The sequence below is a fragment of the Antennarius striatus genome, chromosome 6 (assembly GCF_040054535.1).
Source record: "Antennarius striatus isolate MH-2024 chromosome 6, ASM4005453v1, whole genome shotgun sequence".
Lineage (NCBI taxonomy): Eukaryota > Metazoa > Chordata > Actinopteri > Lophiiformes > Antennariidae > Antennarius > Antennarius striatus.
In genome coordinates this window covers 13266817-13282511 of record NC_090781.1, presented here as the reverse complement: position 1 = coordinate 13282511, position 15695 = coordinate 13266817, and the positions used below count along the sequence as shown (strand labels likewise).

The 15695-nt window shown below is 40.1% G+C and overlaps 1 protein-coding gene across 1 annotated transcript in view; it reads left to right on the top strand.

The window, feature by feature from the left end:
- Nucleotides 1–15695, top strand: part of tyw1 (tRNA-yW synthesizing protein 1 homolog (S. cerevisiae)) — a 48045-nt gene that overhangs the window by 8848 nt on the left and 23502 nt on the right. Inside the window, exons 9-13 of the mRNA XM_068318222.1 lie at nt 6844–6896; nt 6977–7095; nt 9363–9472; nt 12127–12304; nt 14694–14829. Of these exons, the coding sequence (XP_068174323.1) occupies nt 6844–6896; nt 6977–7095; nt 9363–9472; nt 12127–12304; nt 14694–14829 (596 nt within the window). The remainder of the gene's footprint in view (nt 1–6843; nt 6897–6976; nt 7096–9362; nt 9473–12126; nt 12305–14693; nt 14830–15695) is intronic.

Here is a 15695-nt window from a genome sequence, read left to right as displayed (position 1 = left end):
CAGTAAATCTTACAGGCGAATACAATTTGCCAGTAGACCAATAGTCCTTTTTTCCCTGGAGGGTGTCCTCTACGAACAAAGTCGTTTATAGAAGTATTCATTATCACAATCCATTTACTGGTCCTGTAGTAAGATTAGAAAAATACACCTTTATCTGTCTATGGATTTAACCTGCTAGGTTATCTGTATCAGAATGGCTGGACCTGAAAGCATGTTAAAGTAAGCCTTAAATTGGTCAGCATTAGATCAGCCTCATCATTGAGCATCAGATCAATGGTTTAAGAGTTCAATGAATGTAACAAGTAGAATTAAAGTGTGTCGTAAAAATTCATGAACTGCTGTTGTTTGTTTTTTGTGATATTTCTGTATATGATCACATTTATATTTAACTTTATTAATGTTTGTGTAAAGTAAAAAGTGTGCGCGTGTGTGTGTGTGTGTGTGTGTGTGTGTGTGTGTGTGTGTGTGTGTGTGTGTGTGTGTGTGTGTGTGTGTGTGTGTGTGTGTGTGTGCTCAAACATAAGTGCAAACATGTTGCTGTGAAACATATTTCCGTCCTTCTCCCTCCATATTTTGAAAGCCCATTTCAGCCTTTGTAGGCCTCTGTTATAGTTTCATCAGTGGTGGGCAGTCAGGGCCAGCAAAGCCTTATCTGCTGGTCTAACATAACCAGAAATCATAATAATTATGATAAAAGGTAATTATATTTTAATGCATTTTCCTTAAATAAATATATTTCAATATTTCAAATACATTTCAAATATATATATATACACACACACACACTGTATGCACACACACACACGCACACACACACACACACACACTGGGATATAATATGACGTGGGCGAACACTGGGTAAGTGTTCTATTTTTTGGGTTACAGAGTTTTTATCCAATCAGAATTCAGCTAGCTGGTGTTGTCAGGTTGAATGAAATCTGCCCAAAGCCTGCAGAATCTAGAATGCAGGTCTCCCGCACTGTGAGAAAAGGGCACGTATGGTTAATAGACAGATGTGATAGCCAATCAGATCATGAGTTGACCTTGCAAGACCTGCTAGCTGGCCCTACGTTGTCCTGACATGTACGTGTCTTGTGATTGGATACTCACTCTGAGAAGGTGGTGCTATGCAGACTCTATGCAGACGCATATTTGAAGAGAAGCTCTAGTGAGACGAGGGTCCGATCCCTGAACTAGCTGAATATTTGCTGGAATTGCTAAGCACAGATAAACTTTACAACCAAGTCATCAAAGTGTTCTTGAGGAAAGAAAAAGAGTTTCTCTAGCTGTGGTGTTCTGTGACGTAGTTGTGTGACGCCTATAAAGGTGTGGCCGTGGGTTCTTCTGTGCCAGTGACAATAAAAGGAGTAGAGCTAATGCCTCTTCAGAAGTGATGGTTTTTGTCCCATTTGAGAGACGTTTAAAAACGCCTCAGTCTTGAATGGTACATTGGTGGCAACAGTGGGAGCCGCGTACAGTATTATGGGATGTATTTATGCAAGTTTGACTAAGTAGGACATCACTGAAGGCCTAGGTGTGAAATGCATGGCCCGCCACTGAGTTTCATGCATATTAATGAGCCACAGTCAGATGAAATGTCAGACCATCCACTCAAAGTAAAGGAAAACAGTAATGTACTTTACACATTTGTGTTGAACAGAGACTTAGGTCCCGTTCACACGATGACGGAACTTTTTGAAAACGCAACTTTTTTGTTGCGTTTACGCCTTCCGTCCACACGACAACGCAGATATCCGGAACGAAAACGCAACTTTTTGAAAACGCTGGCCAAGGTGGATTTTTTTTAAAACGCTGGGTTTGCGTTGTCGTGTGGATGGTGTATCCGTAACTTTTTAAAAACGCTGACGTCTTGCCTGCGACGAAAACCGCTGTGATGTCATGTTTATCGGCCCGTGTGTACAAACATGATTGATGTATGAACCTTGTTGATGGCAGCATTCTTGCAGGCAAAACACGGAGGATTCCTATTGGATAAAATTTGACTCAATACTGCCACCACATGGTTTGGCATTTTTGTAGCCGTCTTTGAAAACGCACTGATGAGTTTACGTGTGGACGGAGATTTTTTTGAAAACGCTGTCGTGTGGACGCAAATCGTTTTTGATGCGTTTTCAAAAAGTTGCGTTTTCAAAAAATCTGTCATCGTGTGGACGGGGCCTTATTCTGTGATCGCTTTGGGTGTCTTTGCTGTTGTTGTCCTGTTTACAGTTTTGCCCCAGCTGCATCCATCCATTACATTAGATGTAATCTCAGTCTCAGCGTTACCCTCTCTCCTACCATCAGTTAAGATGATGGTTGTTTTCTAAAATTCATTTTAATCATTAAATTTGTTATTCTCCACAAGGCTGTGTCTCCACAGTCCGATTTCCTGGGTTTCCTGTGGTTGACGCAGGTTTCAGTTGTGTGTACGTGTGTGTCACTGAGACATCAGTCGTCTTGAAGCTGCTGTTTAAATGTGAAACAGTCGTCTTTCAAGCTGGTCTAAGGTGCATGATGTGAATTGTTAAGCTGGAGAATGTGTGTATTCTAATAGCACTTAATGATGCATTGCAGTCCAATTACCCTCTGCCTCGGTCCTGAGGGTGCAGTTCCAAGTTAAACTTCCCTCTCCTCCCACACAAAAACCTCCTCTAGACTCATCCTGGCAGCTCATGTTAAACTGTTGATTCAACATTCAGACCCTGTCCAATCTAGGGATTGTCATCTTTGTTGCTAAAATATTTTTTTTGTATTGGATCTGTATAAACTACAGAATATGTTTTTCTTTTTATTTCATTTAATGGCAAAACCAAGAAGAAATATTCAGGATTCCCATCACGGTTGTTTTTCATGTTTATTATTAATGAAATTGCACCCTGTGTTTTGTTTGCTTTGTTGTTGAGTCATTAGCTCCATCTGAAACATTATGATCTCCTCTTTGTTCAGTCCATTTATCGCAAAAATCGGTCATTTTTACCCCCTAATGCTTGCTTATGCAACATTCTATAAATAGGACTGATGGAAGAACTTAACTCCTTTGACCAAATGTTGACCTATTTCATGGAGCGTATGTTGGCAGCAGTCAGTGACGGCGTCAGTCACTGTTTGTTTTATGTGCAATGAAAGAATTAATGTTGAAAGATACAAAAGTCACACATCTACTACAGTGCCTTGTGAAAGTATTTGTCCCCCAAGAACTTTTTGACATTTTGCTACATTTCAGACTTCGAACTTAAAGATAACAAACTGAAAATGTTTTTCAAGAATCAACAACATGTGAGACACAATCGTGAAGTGGAACCAAATTTATTCAACATTTTATATTGTGTTTACAGATAAAAAACTGAAAAGTAGGATGTGCAAAAATATTGGTCCCCTGTTCTCTCAGCTTAGCTAACCGACTCCAGAAATTCCCTGATGACTTCTGAATGATCCAATGTTGACCTAAATGACTAACAATGACAAACAGAGTGCACCGGTGTGTCATTTGGTCTCAGTTTAAATGCACCTGCTCTGTGATGGTCTCATAGGTCTATGAAAGGAACACTGGAGAACAAGCAGCGTCATGAAAACCAAAGAACACACCAGGCAGGTCCGAGATAAAGTGGTGGAAATGTTCAAAGCAGGAATGGGATACAAGAAGATTTCACAATATTTAAACATCTCCACTCACTGTGTGAGCAATAATATCAAAATGGAGAGAGCATAAAACCACTACAAACCTACCAAGACCTGACCGTCCCTCTGAACTTTCAGCCCAAACAAGGAGGAAACTAGGCAGAGAAGCAACCAAGAGGCCCATGATCACGCTGGATGACCTGCAGACATACACAGCTGAGGTGGGACAATCTGTCCATAAGACAACCATTAGTCGTACTCTACATAAATCTGGCCTTTATAGAAGAGTGGCAGGAGAAAGCCATTTCTGAAAGAAAACCATAATAAGGCCCATTTGGAGTTTGCAAGAAGCCACATGGGAGACACAGCTGACATGTGGAACAAGGTGCTCTGGTCGGATGAGAACAAAATTGAACTTTTGGGCTGAATGCACAATGTTACGTTTGGCGTAAGAGAAACACTGCACATCACCGTGAAAACAACATCCCCAAAGTCAAACATGGTGGTGGCAGCATCATGCTCTGGGGTTGCTTTTCTTCAGCAGGGACTGGGAAGATCGTTAGAGTTGATGGGGAGATGGATGGAGCCAAATACAGGGCAATTCTGGCAGAAAATCTGTTGGGAGTCTGCAAAAGACCTGAGGATGGGGCGGAGGTTCACCTTCCAAAAGGACAATAATCCTAAACATAAATTCAAATGTATAATGGAATTGTTTAAAACTAACCATATAAAGGTGTTAGAATGACCAAGCAAAAGTCCAGACCTCAATCTATTAGAGCAGGGGTTCCCAAACTGTGGTGCGCGAGCTGCCGCTAGGGGGTGTGCGAGTGTAATGGCAGCTGAGCACCTTGAAATACATAAATAATTAAATAAATAATTTAAACACTTTTTAATGGAGGATTAACAGTTTAAATATTTAAATTCATTCACGGAAAAAACGTTTTGGGAAAATCTTAAATAAAAAAACCATTTAATAACTGTTAGTTTGTTAAATAGGCCTATTTGTTACATAGTAATAACTGCTGTTCATCACTCATCTGTAGTCGGCTCGCTCGGCGACCGTTTTGACTTAAAATATTATTATTGTCATTTTTATATTGTTACTATTATTCTCCCCACCGTTTCTAAAGTGAGAGATCATTAGGCCCATTATTGCACAATCTATTCTGTTTTAACAGGAGCCTATATTGTGGCTATAAAGACTACACCTTTTCTTTCTTTTTTTTTCATGTTTCGGGCATTGGGGTGTGTCAGTTCAGTCAGGAGGTAGAAGTGGGTCCGCGGCCTGAAAAGTTTGGAAACCGCTGCATTAGAGCATCTGTGGAAAGATCTGAAAATTGCGGTGCATAAACGATCTCCATCTAACCTTAAGTAACTTGAGCTGTTTGGTATGGAAGAATGGGCAAATATTTGTCTCAAGATGTGCAAAACTTATAGAGACATACCCAAAAAGACTTGCGGCTGTGATCGCATCAGAAGGAGGTTGTACAAAGTATTAACTCAAAGGGGTTCAATGCTTTTGCACGTCCTACTTTTCGGTTTTTTAATTGTTAACAGAATTTAAAATGTTGAATAAATTTGGTTCCACTTCACGATTGTGTCTCACATGTTGTTGATTCTAAAAATATTATCAATTTTTTATCTTTAAGTTTGAAGCCTGAAATGTAGCAAAATGTCAGAAAGTTCTTGGATGGCCAATACTTTTGCAAGGCACTTTATCTGTAGTGTCCAAAAGTACGAGTAGAACAGAACACTTTTCACAACATTTTCAAATGGACCCATGAATGTGGATACTTGTCCTTATAGTCTGAGGACATTTTTACTGCATCACCTCATCTATGGTATAATTGATAACCTAAACCAAGCATCCATCATAAACATACTTTTCACATGATAAGAGCTTTGCTGTTAAGAGTTCTAATCAGGGTCAAGGGCCTCATTTTGGTCACCCTGTTTAGGAGCAAGCAAGCAGACAGCAAGCAGACAGCAAGTAGACTCCATCCTGTACTACAGTTTCTACAGGTTTGTTGATCTGGGATTGTGTGCTTTCTTTTTAAGTGTCCTGAAGTTACTCGTCGTGAGGTTAGGGGAGGACATCTGCTCTTCAGGTTTTTTCAGGTAGAAAAACAATTTGATGCCAGCCTACATGTTTGTTGCCCCAAAGACTACCCTAAGTGTTCAGGAAAAAATAAATTTAATTCTGAGTTTATGACTTTGTTTTTGTGCATTTATACTACAGAATAATTACTTGGTCAAAAGCGAGTTGTTTTTTCAGGTGATATAACAAAACCAGTATTTTCCCATCGAGCCTTCTTTACATATACACTCTACTGCAACAACCCTAATAAATAATTTGAATCATCTCACACCATACGTGATATCTTTGGAAGTAATTAGAGATCAAACACATCCCAACACAAAATGAGAGTTTTTGAAATATGTGTTTCACTTACAAGGATTTAACAGCAAAACACAAAAAAAATGGCAAAAAAGAGTTTCCTCCTGAATCCCACATCAGACTCCTCTGCTGGTGCAAGGCTTAAGTGGAACGCCTCTTTATGCATCCTAACTATGGGGACTTAAAAAGTGTCCTCGTTTTGATTTGTGTGAATAAAATCCTTTTGGTAAAACATCCTGTTCTCTGAAGTCAAGAGAAAGATATGCGGGGGGAGGAAAAAAATGCAAACATGACCATTTGTTGCCAGAGGTGTTAGGCCAGGAGAAAATAAAAGGATACCGAGGCAGTTTGTGATGAAAGTGAATTTGAACTGCTTAATCCACCTTTTGTGCTGGAAGGGAATTTGACATGCTATCCTTTTCCTTCCTGCGCCCTTTAGGTGCTGTTAGTCACATTATTGTAGCTATTTAGCAGTCTACAAGAGAACTACGCCCGTCTCAAGACGGTGTGGTTTCTTTGACGCCCCTCCCATTTGCTTTTTTCATAGCCTAATGCCTCCATTTAAAATACTGTAGATGATAAAGCAAAATATACATTGGAGTATACTGTATTATGCAATCTTCTAGCTAAAAAACAAAGAAATGTACAGAGAACATTGAATGAACACAAACTTAAACTCTGAATTGGTCACGCAGACAACTTTTCTGTGTGTTTACCTGCTGAATTAACTGCTGAAGTTGAAATATACAGCTCCGGGTCAAAAACATGCATACACAGTGAGAACTGCATGCAGTATCTCACATGGTCGTCTTTGTCTCTTTGAACAGGATACAAACTAATTGGAAGTCACTCTGGAGTAAAGCTTTGTCGATGGACCAAGGTGAGTAAATGTATTCTTCTTGATAAAGTTTTACTTTTTGATGAAATGCTGGAATGACACAAAAGGTATCCTGTTTGTAGTCCATGCTGCGAGGGAGAGGAGGTTGTTACAAACACACTTTCTATGGTATTGAGTCCCACCGATGCATGGAGGCGACCCCTAGCCTCGCCTGTGCTAATAAGTGTGTCTTCTGCTGGAGGTATGTACCGTATGAATAAAGTGGTTCTTGACTGTTTGCCTGAACTTGACCGAATTAAAATGATTTACATATGAATTCTGCCTAAATCAAGACCTTTTGTAAATAATATGTTTACTGCATCAAAGTGTTCAGCTCCAGCAAAGTATGTTTTGTGTCCATAATAATTCAACCTTTACATGGAAGTAAAATATCACTGCAGTCAGGGCTCGAAATTGCGCCCATTTTGGTCGCATATGTGCCCAAATTTTTATCAGTGCGACTATTAAATATATTTGGGAGCACCGGTGCGACTAGGGAAAAAAATCTGGAGCGCCTTTTTGTGAGACCGCGCTCCAGCGGTCCTGCCAGTAAACAATGAGAGCACAGCTGCGGCTGCTCTCCTGGGCGAGGGAGAGAGGCGCGCGGAACGGAGATGGACGGAGCGTCTCTGTCACTCCGTCACTGCCTTGCTTTTGGGTAGGTGCTCCTGAAGTCTTTTCTGGTGCTACTAACTTCTAAATTTGGGAGCACCAGTGCTACCAAGAAAAAAAGCCCTGACTGCAGTACTGACTCACAGCAGCATTGAGATGCTGTGGGTATAATACTCTTAGTGTGATATATAAATCAAGCTCAGGATAATTTCCTTGTAGAAAAAACAATTAAACCAGCTGACAAATTCGTCACTGCTTTAGTTTGTTTAGTTTAATTGTCTGAGACTAAGACTAAAATTAAAACTGGAAAATTATACAGACCAGTCAAAAACATGGCTCCCTCAAATATAAAAAAAAGATGTCAGTTTTCAGTCCTTCCTAAATGAGTTAGGAAATAGGAATTCATTTTTACCTTTTTTTTATTAGAGCAACTAACTACTAAGGAAGCCGCTCTTCAGCAAAAGTTTCTTAACTTGCTCAAACGGGGTAAGCAGTCCTTTAAATTATAGATAGAGGCGGGTGGGAGGTGTCAGCTCACCTCCCGAGCACTGCTGAGGCGTTCTTGAACAAGCTGCCCCCCCCCCCCACACACACACACACAAGCTGGTCATTTGGGGGTACACCTGGTCTAAGCTGCCCTCCGCTCGAGCTACCACTGTGTTTAATTGCATGCTTATATGCCCCCTTGTGTGTGATTGTGTTTGTTTCAGGGGCTTGTACACACTATATACAGTATAATATATATATATATATATATATTTATATATTTATATAAAGGCATGTTTACAGTATATGAATGGAAAAGATAATTTTGCCCATTGTGAGATTAATAAAGTACATTTCTTCTTTCTTCTTCTTTAGATAGATGGATAGATAGACTGATTGATTGATGATCCCATACTTGGAAATTCACTGGGAATGTCTCACTGTACACGATGATTCTGTTTGTGCTTTGCCTTGGGTATTTGTCGAAATTCATAGTATATTTTACCACAGTATGAAACATGCTTTCTTTTTACAGTGATGTTGGGGGTCGGGTTTTATTTTCTCCAATCTGTCAAAGCCTAATTTATTTTTTAGTCAAGCTGTCATTGAGTGATGAAATCGGTGGTGAGCAAGTTATTGACTTTTGTACAAAGGATGAATGGTGGACTCTGACTCATCGAGACAGTGGCAAGAGGCGGGTCTGTTTACTTCAAGTTCCCTTTGAAAAGGTGGCTGTATGGAGCACTGAAAGGTCACTGTCAGGATGTGCTGTGGTGGATTGCTTCCCTGCCAGCATGGATATACCAGTAGCGCTGGAGGCTGCTATGTGAGATGACAGGAAGTCAGCAATTTTAGGGCACAGATGTGTTGTTGCATCTGCCCTGTCCATCCTCATCTATGTAGCTGTAGTGGGAATGAATTTTGATCTGTTGCCAGAGTCTCTGGTCTGAATGTGTGTATGCATGTGACAGATTGACAGGTTTGTAGTCCCTCAGGGTTTGTTGTTGCACCCATACACAATAGTCAGTGGGTGTCAATGGAGGCGTAAACCATTAACAGGAAGATGCATTTGATATTTTAATATGATGAGAATGTTCCTGCCCTCATAATTCATTTTCATATTATAAAAAATATATATTTGGTCTCGGTATTTGTCACCTTGTTAAATAGAAGTATGAAGTGAAATATGTTTTTGTCAGGTCTGTCTAAGGGTTTAAATCTTTCCAACTAATTCCTCAGAGTGACACTCATCTGATGGTTCTCTAGGAGGCAGTGAACAAATGATATAGTGCCATTCATCAGCTCAACTGAGAGTTCACAATAGGTCTGCTATCATTCTGTATTGGTTTATCTGTCTGCCAAACTAACTAGACATCACACCAACCCAGTGGGAACAGAGTGGCGCTGGAAGATGGATCCTGCTGAAAAAATCCTTCAGGATGCCCTGGACAATCACCAAAGCATGATTCGACAGTTCAGAGGTTGGTGCTTCAGCCTGTTACACATGTTACACATGCAAATGATGTAAATATAAATTTCACAGTAACCAACGAACCTTTGGACACCTTTTGTTTCTTTCTGTGTTCCGTCCGCCTGTTTCATTTCACCCCTACTGTATGTTTTTTGTCATGTGCCTCACAACCTCAACGGCAAAGTATGTGATATGATTGTATGCAATGGTTTGTAATTGAAATTGCTTGATAATCGTACTGCATGTGTTGAGATTTAAGATTTTACACGTGGAAACATGAGATTGTTTCTTCAAAGGCATGTACAAGCTGTTTACTTCTGTGTTATTGTGTGTGTGTGTGTGTGTGTGTGTGTGTGTGTGTGTGTGTGTGTGTGTGTGTGTGTGTGTGTGTGTGTGTGTGTGTGTGTGTGTGTGTGTGTGTGTGTGTGTGTGTGTGTGTGTGTGTGTGTGTGTGTGTGTGTGTGTGTGTGTGCGCGCGCGCGCGTGCGAGGGAAAACAAATTGCTGTGGAAAAGATGTAGCTGCAAAAATGCTACAAGCTCTTGACAAACATTGAGGCTACCGTTATTCTAAGAAAAGTCATTCATGGTGTGGTTTGATGAGCATTATAGAAAATGGACTTTAATGATGTTTTTATAATGGACTGATATCACATAATTTTATGCTGACAGTAATCTTATTCATAATAAACTTTAGATATATGTTTAAAGGGAGTACAGTCTCTGCTTTTGTCAAAAATTCATTTCTATAGAAATATACCAGAACAAAGCCAATATCATCTTCACTGATTCTATTCATCATTTGTGAGTGAGTTATTTTATTCTAGCACAATACATTATGGTGCAGTTCCTCTGAAAACCCACATTGGGGTTACATAATTTGTTTACGCTGGACTCCAACATAATAACACACATTCTAACTGGCCATCAAAACAAATGGAAGCAATTTTTTTTAAAAAGCATCAGTTTGAAAATAAAAATGCAGAAATTGGAAAAAGCATTCAAACTATAATAACATACTGCAAATAATCAATGCTAACAAAAACAGATGTATTCACCACGATACAGGGATTTCATTCTACAGCCTTGTTCCTGGTACTTGTGAACTTCTCAAATGTTGCCCAGTTTCTCCACCTCCCCAGCTACTCCTGGGTCCCTGTGTTGATCGCCGTTAAGGTCATTCCTCTGATGCTCTTTCAGCATTGGACGATTGTGTATTTCACTTCAAACACCAGCCCAACCTAATCCTACCTGTTGCGGAAGTTCAGCTGTTCCAGTAGTAGCTGGAATATGTGTTTTAGTCCTTACTGATGGTTCTAGATGCAGGTTGTTCTGTGATTAAGTCTAAGGCAATTCATGGCAGAAAATACAGGGATCCAACTCCTGGCTGCTGACAGCTAGTGCCAGTGAAATTATTAGATGGGAGGTCCATCTGTAGGTTCATCAGCTGTGTTCCACACTAATAGAACACCAGTAGATCATTTCCCATAGAGCTCCCATCAGTCTCCACTGTAATGTCAGCATCATGGGGCACTTGGTGGCTGTGCTTCCTGTCAGTGAGTTTAGGAGCTGGATGGATTGTGGAAGGGGTAACTAACCTGTCTGGTGCAGTCCTTCATACAGTCATTCAGTCCCTACTGATTGCTATCCAATCCTTCCTAACACCAACATATGATTTCTGATATGATTTCTGATTTGGTCGATCTGTTGCTGACATTCCTGCCGGTCCCACCTCCACCAATATTTCTGCATTGAGTAGAAATCAAATTTCTGGGATGTGCTAAGTTTGTTTTCTGAATCATGTATAATTTGAATTTTCATTTATCCACTCCAGAGAGCATCTTGAAGTGTGGGAATAATCTGAGTGATGAGTGAAATGTAATTTTGTTCAGTTTCAGAAACTCAGAAATAACAGAAACAGAAATAATTTCTTTAAGTACAACATATCACCCCCCCCCCCCCATTAGAGTGGATAAAACCCCAAAGCTTTTGGTATATAATCATTCTAATCATACAAAAGCATTACGTGTAATTTTGTGGGCATCTCAGCCTTATATGCTTCTGCTTTCATGCTACTTTATTTGACGGCCCTTTCAGTCCCACTCCAAACTCCCAGAGCAAATTTGACCAAATCACAGTTGTATGTAATTACATATTAAAACAAAGACTCATATAATCTCCACGACTCTGTCACAGTGATGTGATTTTGCTTGTATCTTCTTTCTTTTAACTTGGTTGTTTCCAGTTGCAGACTTTCCTCCATCGGAGAGTCCTAATTTTCTTTTTAGTATAACTATAATTAATGAGAGCCCCTTGCTCACACATAAAGTAGTTCACTGGGTCAGGAAATAAGTCTAATTTACAGAAAAAGGAGATGCTTGTACTTTAATTTGTACTCTATTTAATGCTTCTTTTTTATCAGTCCAGCTGATACTATGAAAATTATTTTATTTTTTGTATTTTCTTATGCAGTGATCTCTTTGTGTTAGTAATTTTACAACACCCTGAAGTTTCCTGCTCCCCTCAAGACTCCCATCAAACACTGACCTCATGCTGTTATTTACCCACGTCGTGCTGACTGATGTGTAGACATAGACCTTTCTAATTGTTGGATGACAATGATTACATTAAAGATAAAGTCAACTTCAAATCTTTTTCCCCACCAGGTGTCCCTGGAGTTCAACCCAAGAGGTACGAAGAGGGTTTGGCAGCCAAGCATTGTGCCCTTTCTCTGGTGGGGGAACCCATCATGTACCCCGAAATCAACACGTTCCTCCGCCTTCTTCACTCCCACCGCATCTCCAGTTTCCTTGTCACCAATGCCCAGTTCCCACAGGAACTCAGGTTTGGCCGCACGCACGCACGCACGCACGCACGCACGCACGCACACACACACACACACACACACACACACACACACACACACACACACACACACACACACACACACACACACACACACACACACACACACACACACACACACACACACACACACACACACACACACACCTTTTTTGTGCATCTTAGTATTCTGCTGTTGCTCTCAAATTAGTCACCTGTTTTGGTTTGTTATGCTCCTCTGCTGTATTTTTGTTCCCTGCCTTCCACAAATACTTCTTTTGATGTCTGAAAGGATCAATTGGAATGCAGGGGATGCACTTATTCCGTAGCAGTAGCATCAAAGTCTCAGTCTCCACAATTATGAGTAGTGTGTTCTACTTTTATGATTTGTTTGTTCTTCTCATAACATTAAAAGAAAACAAAATAATGTCATCAAAGTACATTTCCAAGGACTCAAAGAGCACAAAGTATGGTTAAATCTTAAATTTTTAAATTGGACGTGTCTCATTGTGTGTCAAAATGAAGTTGTTTTCATGATAAGACATCATTAAGTTAAGATATCTTCCTTGATTGTGCCTGAATTGTCCTTTTAAACTGTCACTGCAGAAAGCCTGTGCTCCAATCCTGAAGTTTACATTCTTTCCAAACCCCGCTTGCTGGTTCACTGAAATCTGTTCTTGTTTCTGCTGATATAGCAGTAACTGAGTTCAGTGACTAAATAATATTCAAACTTTTTCCACACAAAGTTTGAGTCTCAATAGATTCAATAAAAAATAATGTAAAGTACACGTCAAATACGGCCATGGCCAAAAGTTATGACAACGACACAAGTATTAGTTTTCACAAAATTTGCTGGTTTCAGTGGTTTTATATCATTTGTCACTATGAGTTACTGTAACATACTGAAGTGTAATTACAAGCATTTCATCAGGGCCAAAGGCTTTTATTGACAATCACCGGTAGTTAAATCAATTCAATTCGATTCAAAAAACTTCCGTCCCCAAGTTGCAATTGAAAGCACATAAAGCAGTAAGATAATCAGATTAAGCTGCTTAACCCCAGTCCTCAGCAGTCCAATCAATGCAAAATATCAGTCTGTCGCTGATGTTTTTCCTGGAGAGAAGTGGCTTCATTCCTGCCCTTCTTGTCACCAGGTAATCCTACAAAAGTGTTCGCCTCACTGTGCATGCAGGTGCACTCACACTCGCCTGCTGCCATTCCTGAGCAAGCAGGAATGACAGCAAGCTTCCAGTCTGTTATTCTAACTCAGTCAGCATGACTGGGTGATCTCCAGCCTTGTCCTCATCAACACTGTGACCAGTGATTACGGGATAATCACTGACACGTCAGCTCGTCCTTCTGACATGTCAGGACTGGAATGCAGTGGAAATATATTTTTTGGGTGATGAAGTTCTTTTTCTTGCTAAAGAGGGACTTGACAATTAATTGCGATTTATATGATTACTCTCCATGACATTCTGGAGTACATGCAAATTGCCATCATAAAACACGAGGCAGTAGACTTAGTGAAAATTATTATTTGTGTCATTCTGAAAACCTTTGGCCACAGCTGTACTATTTAAAAAATAGACATAAGATTGTCTCTGGCTGGCTTATGCCACTCATTGGACCCCAAACCAGCCAACACCATTCTACCCAGAAGCCTTGCAGACTGAAGGATCAGGACATCACTGACAACCAATTTTTTCAGCTAACTTGTCAGTCATGAACTGACTTATCAATTATTCATTGAGCATGTTGATGACAAGGGCAGCAACTGTGAGTTATTTTTTCCCGTCTTGTCAGTCTCCTCCATGGAGATTCACACAATCTAGAGAAGCTGATTTCATCATTTTTGTGTCTTTAAGTAATTAGCCCTTGCTCAGCAAATATTTTGTCTCTCTCTCAAATGAAAGATGAGTTTTCCTCTGGTGTTTGTCTTGGACATTCCGTGGCTCTGACTGCTCCATTGACTCATTCTGTTTGTCAGTGTTCCATCACACACATTAAGTCAATGTCTTTGTTTAATGTTAATGTGAAACACTTATTTCCTTTTATCCGTTATCCTGCTTATGTAAAAGATGTGTTGTGTTTACAGCGCAGTGGTTGACTTCACATCATTACATCTATATTGAATCATGTGACAATAAAGGCAGTGAAACAGAGCAGTGCTGATGCTTTCTGTCCTGTCTCAGACTGAATGAGTGTGGCAGTCTGCTTAATCAGGGACGCTGAATACCATCAAGAAAAAGTTTTGTTTTTGTTTTCCTTACATTTAAATCTTGTGTGAAAGCTTTCTTGGTTTTGTATTTCCCTTCATATCTGACGGTTTTTCTCAAGGCGGTTCGTTGATGCTACCTGTCTTCTCCATGTTTTTTGTAATTTCCAGGAGCTTGGTGCCAGTCACTCAGCTGTATGTTAGTGTGGACGCCAGCACCAGAGACAGTCTCAAGAGGATTGACCGACCACTTTTCAAGGACTTCTGGCCACGCTTCTTGGACAGCCTCAAGGCCCTTGGAGAAAAGGTGAGATGTGTTCTGAGTTAGTTCACGTTTTTTGTTCAAAAGAAGACTGTGAACAAGAGGTTGGATGGTAAGTCAATTGTATGAAGGAAGTTTAACAATGGCTGTACAGTAGAAAAGTGCTTGATATCCCAACCATCAACAGTGTCACTGAGTTTACTGTTCTTTGTTACGTTCCGCGAAGGGGATGTATTGTGTAACTACATTCTGCTTCAAAGCGGTGGAGTATTCTAATTTTCAGTGTTTGTGTGTTCGTCTGTCCATTCGTCTGTTAGTCCACCAAATATCTTCGCAACCGTTGCGGATAGAAAGATAAAACAAAAAGCACATCACTCGGGTGGCAAAGGGGATGAAAATGACATGATGACCTTGACCTTGAGAAAACTACGTCAAGGTCAAATGTCAACTTTTTTATACTAATAAGATAGAAAGACAAGGGAGAAGGCCAGCGTGAGTAAGACTATAGATCAGAGCTAGTGCTTTGATCTACCTGTGCTTTGATTCACCCTGACCTATGAAAGTAGTACCCGGAACGTTGGTCAGGGTAAAATTTTGAATTCAGGGATGTCGTGGAATCTTGCAGTCTCTGACTGCCTTGATTCTAGTTTAGTTTGGTGTGTGTAAATGATGTATCAGTCATCAATAGGATTTAATGAAGTGTTGGACAAATTGTTTCCTGTGCAATAAGATTCCTTTCATTCATTGTATTTTAGGAATTTTCTGGTTTTTATTATTCTGCAATGGTCATCTTCAGAAGTGACCTAACTCTAAAAGAAAACCCTTAATTATTAAGTTTTCAAAAAAGAAAAACGGTCCTCACTTGATGACATTTAGGGAATGGTGATGCAGACTGACATGCTTCTGTCAGC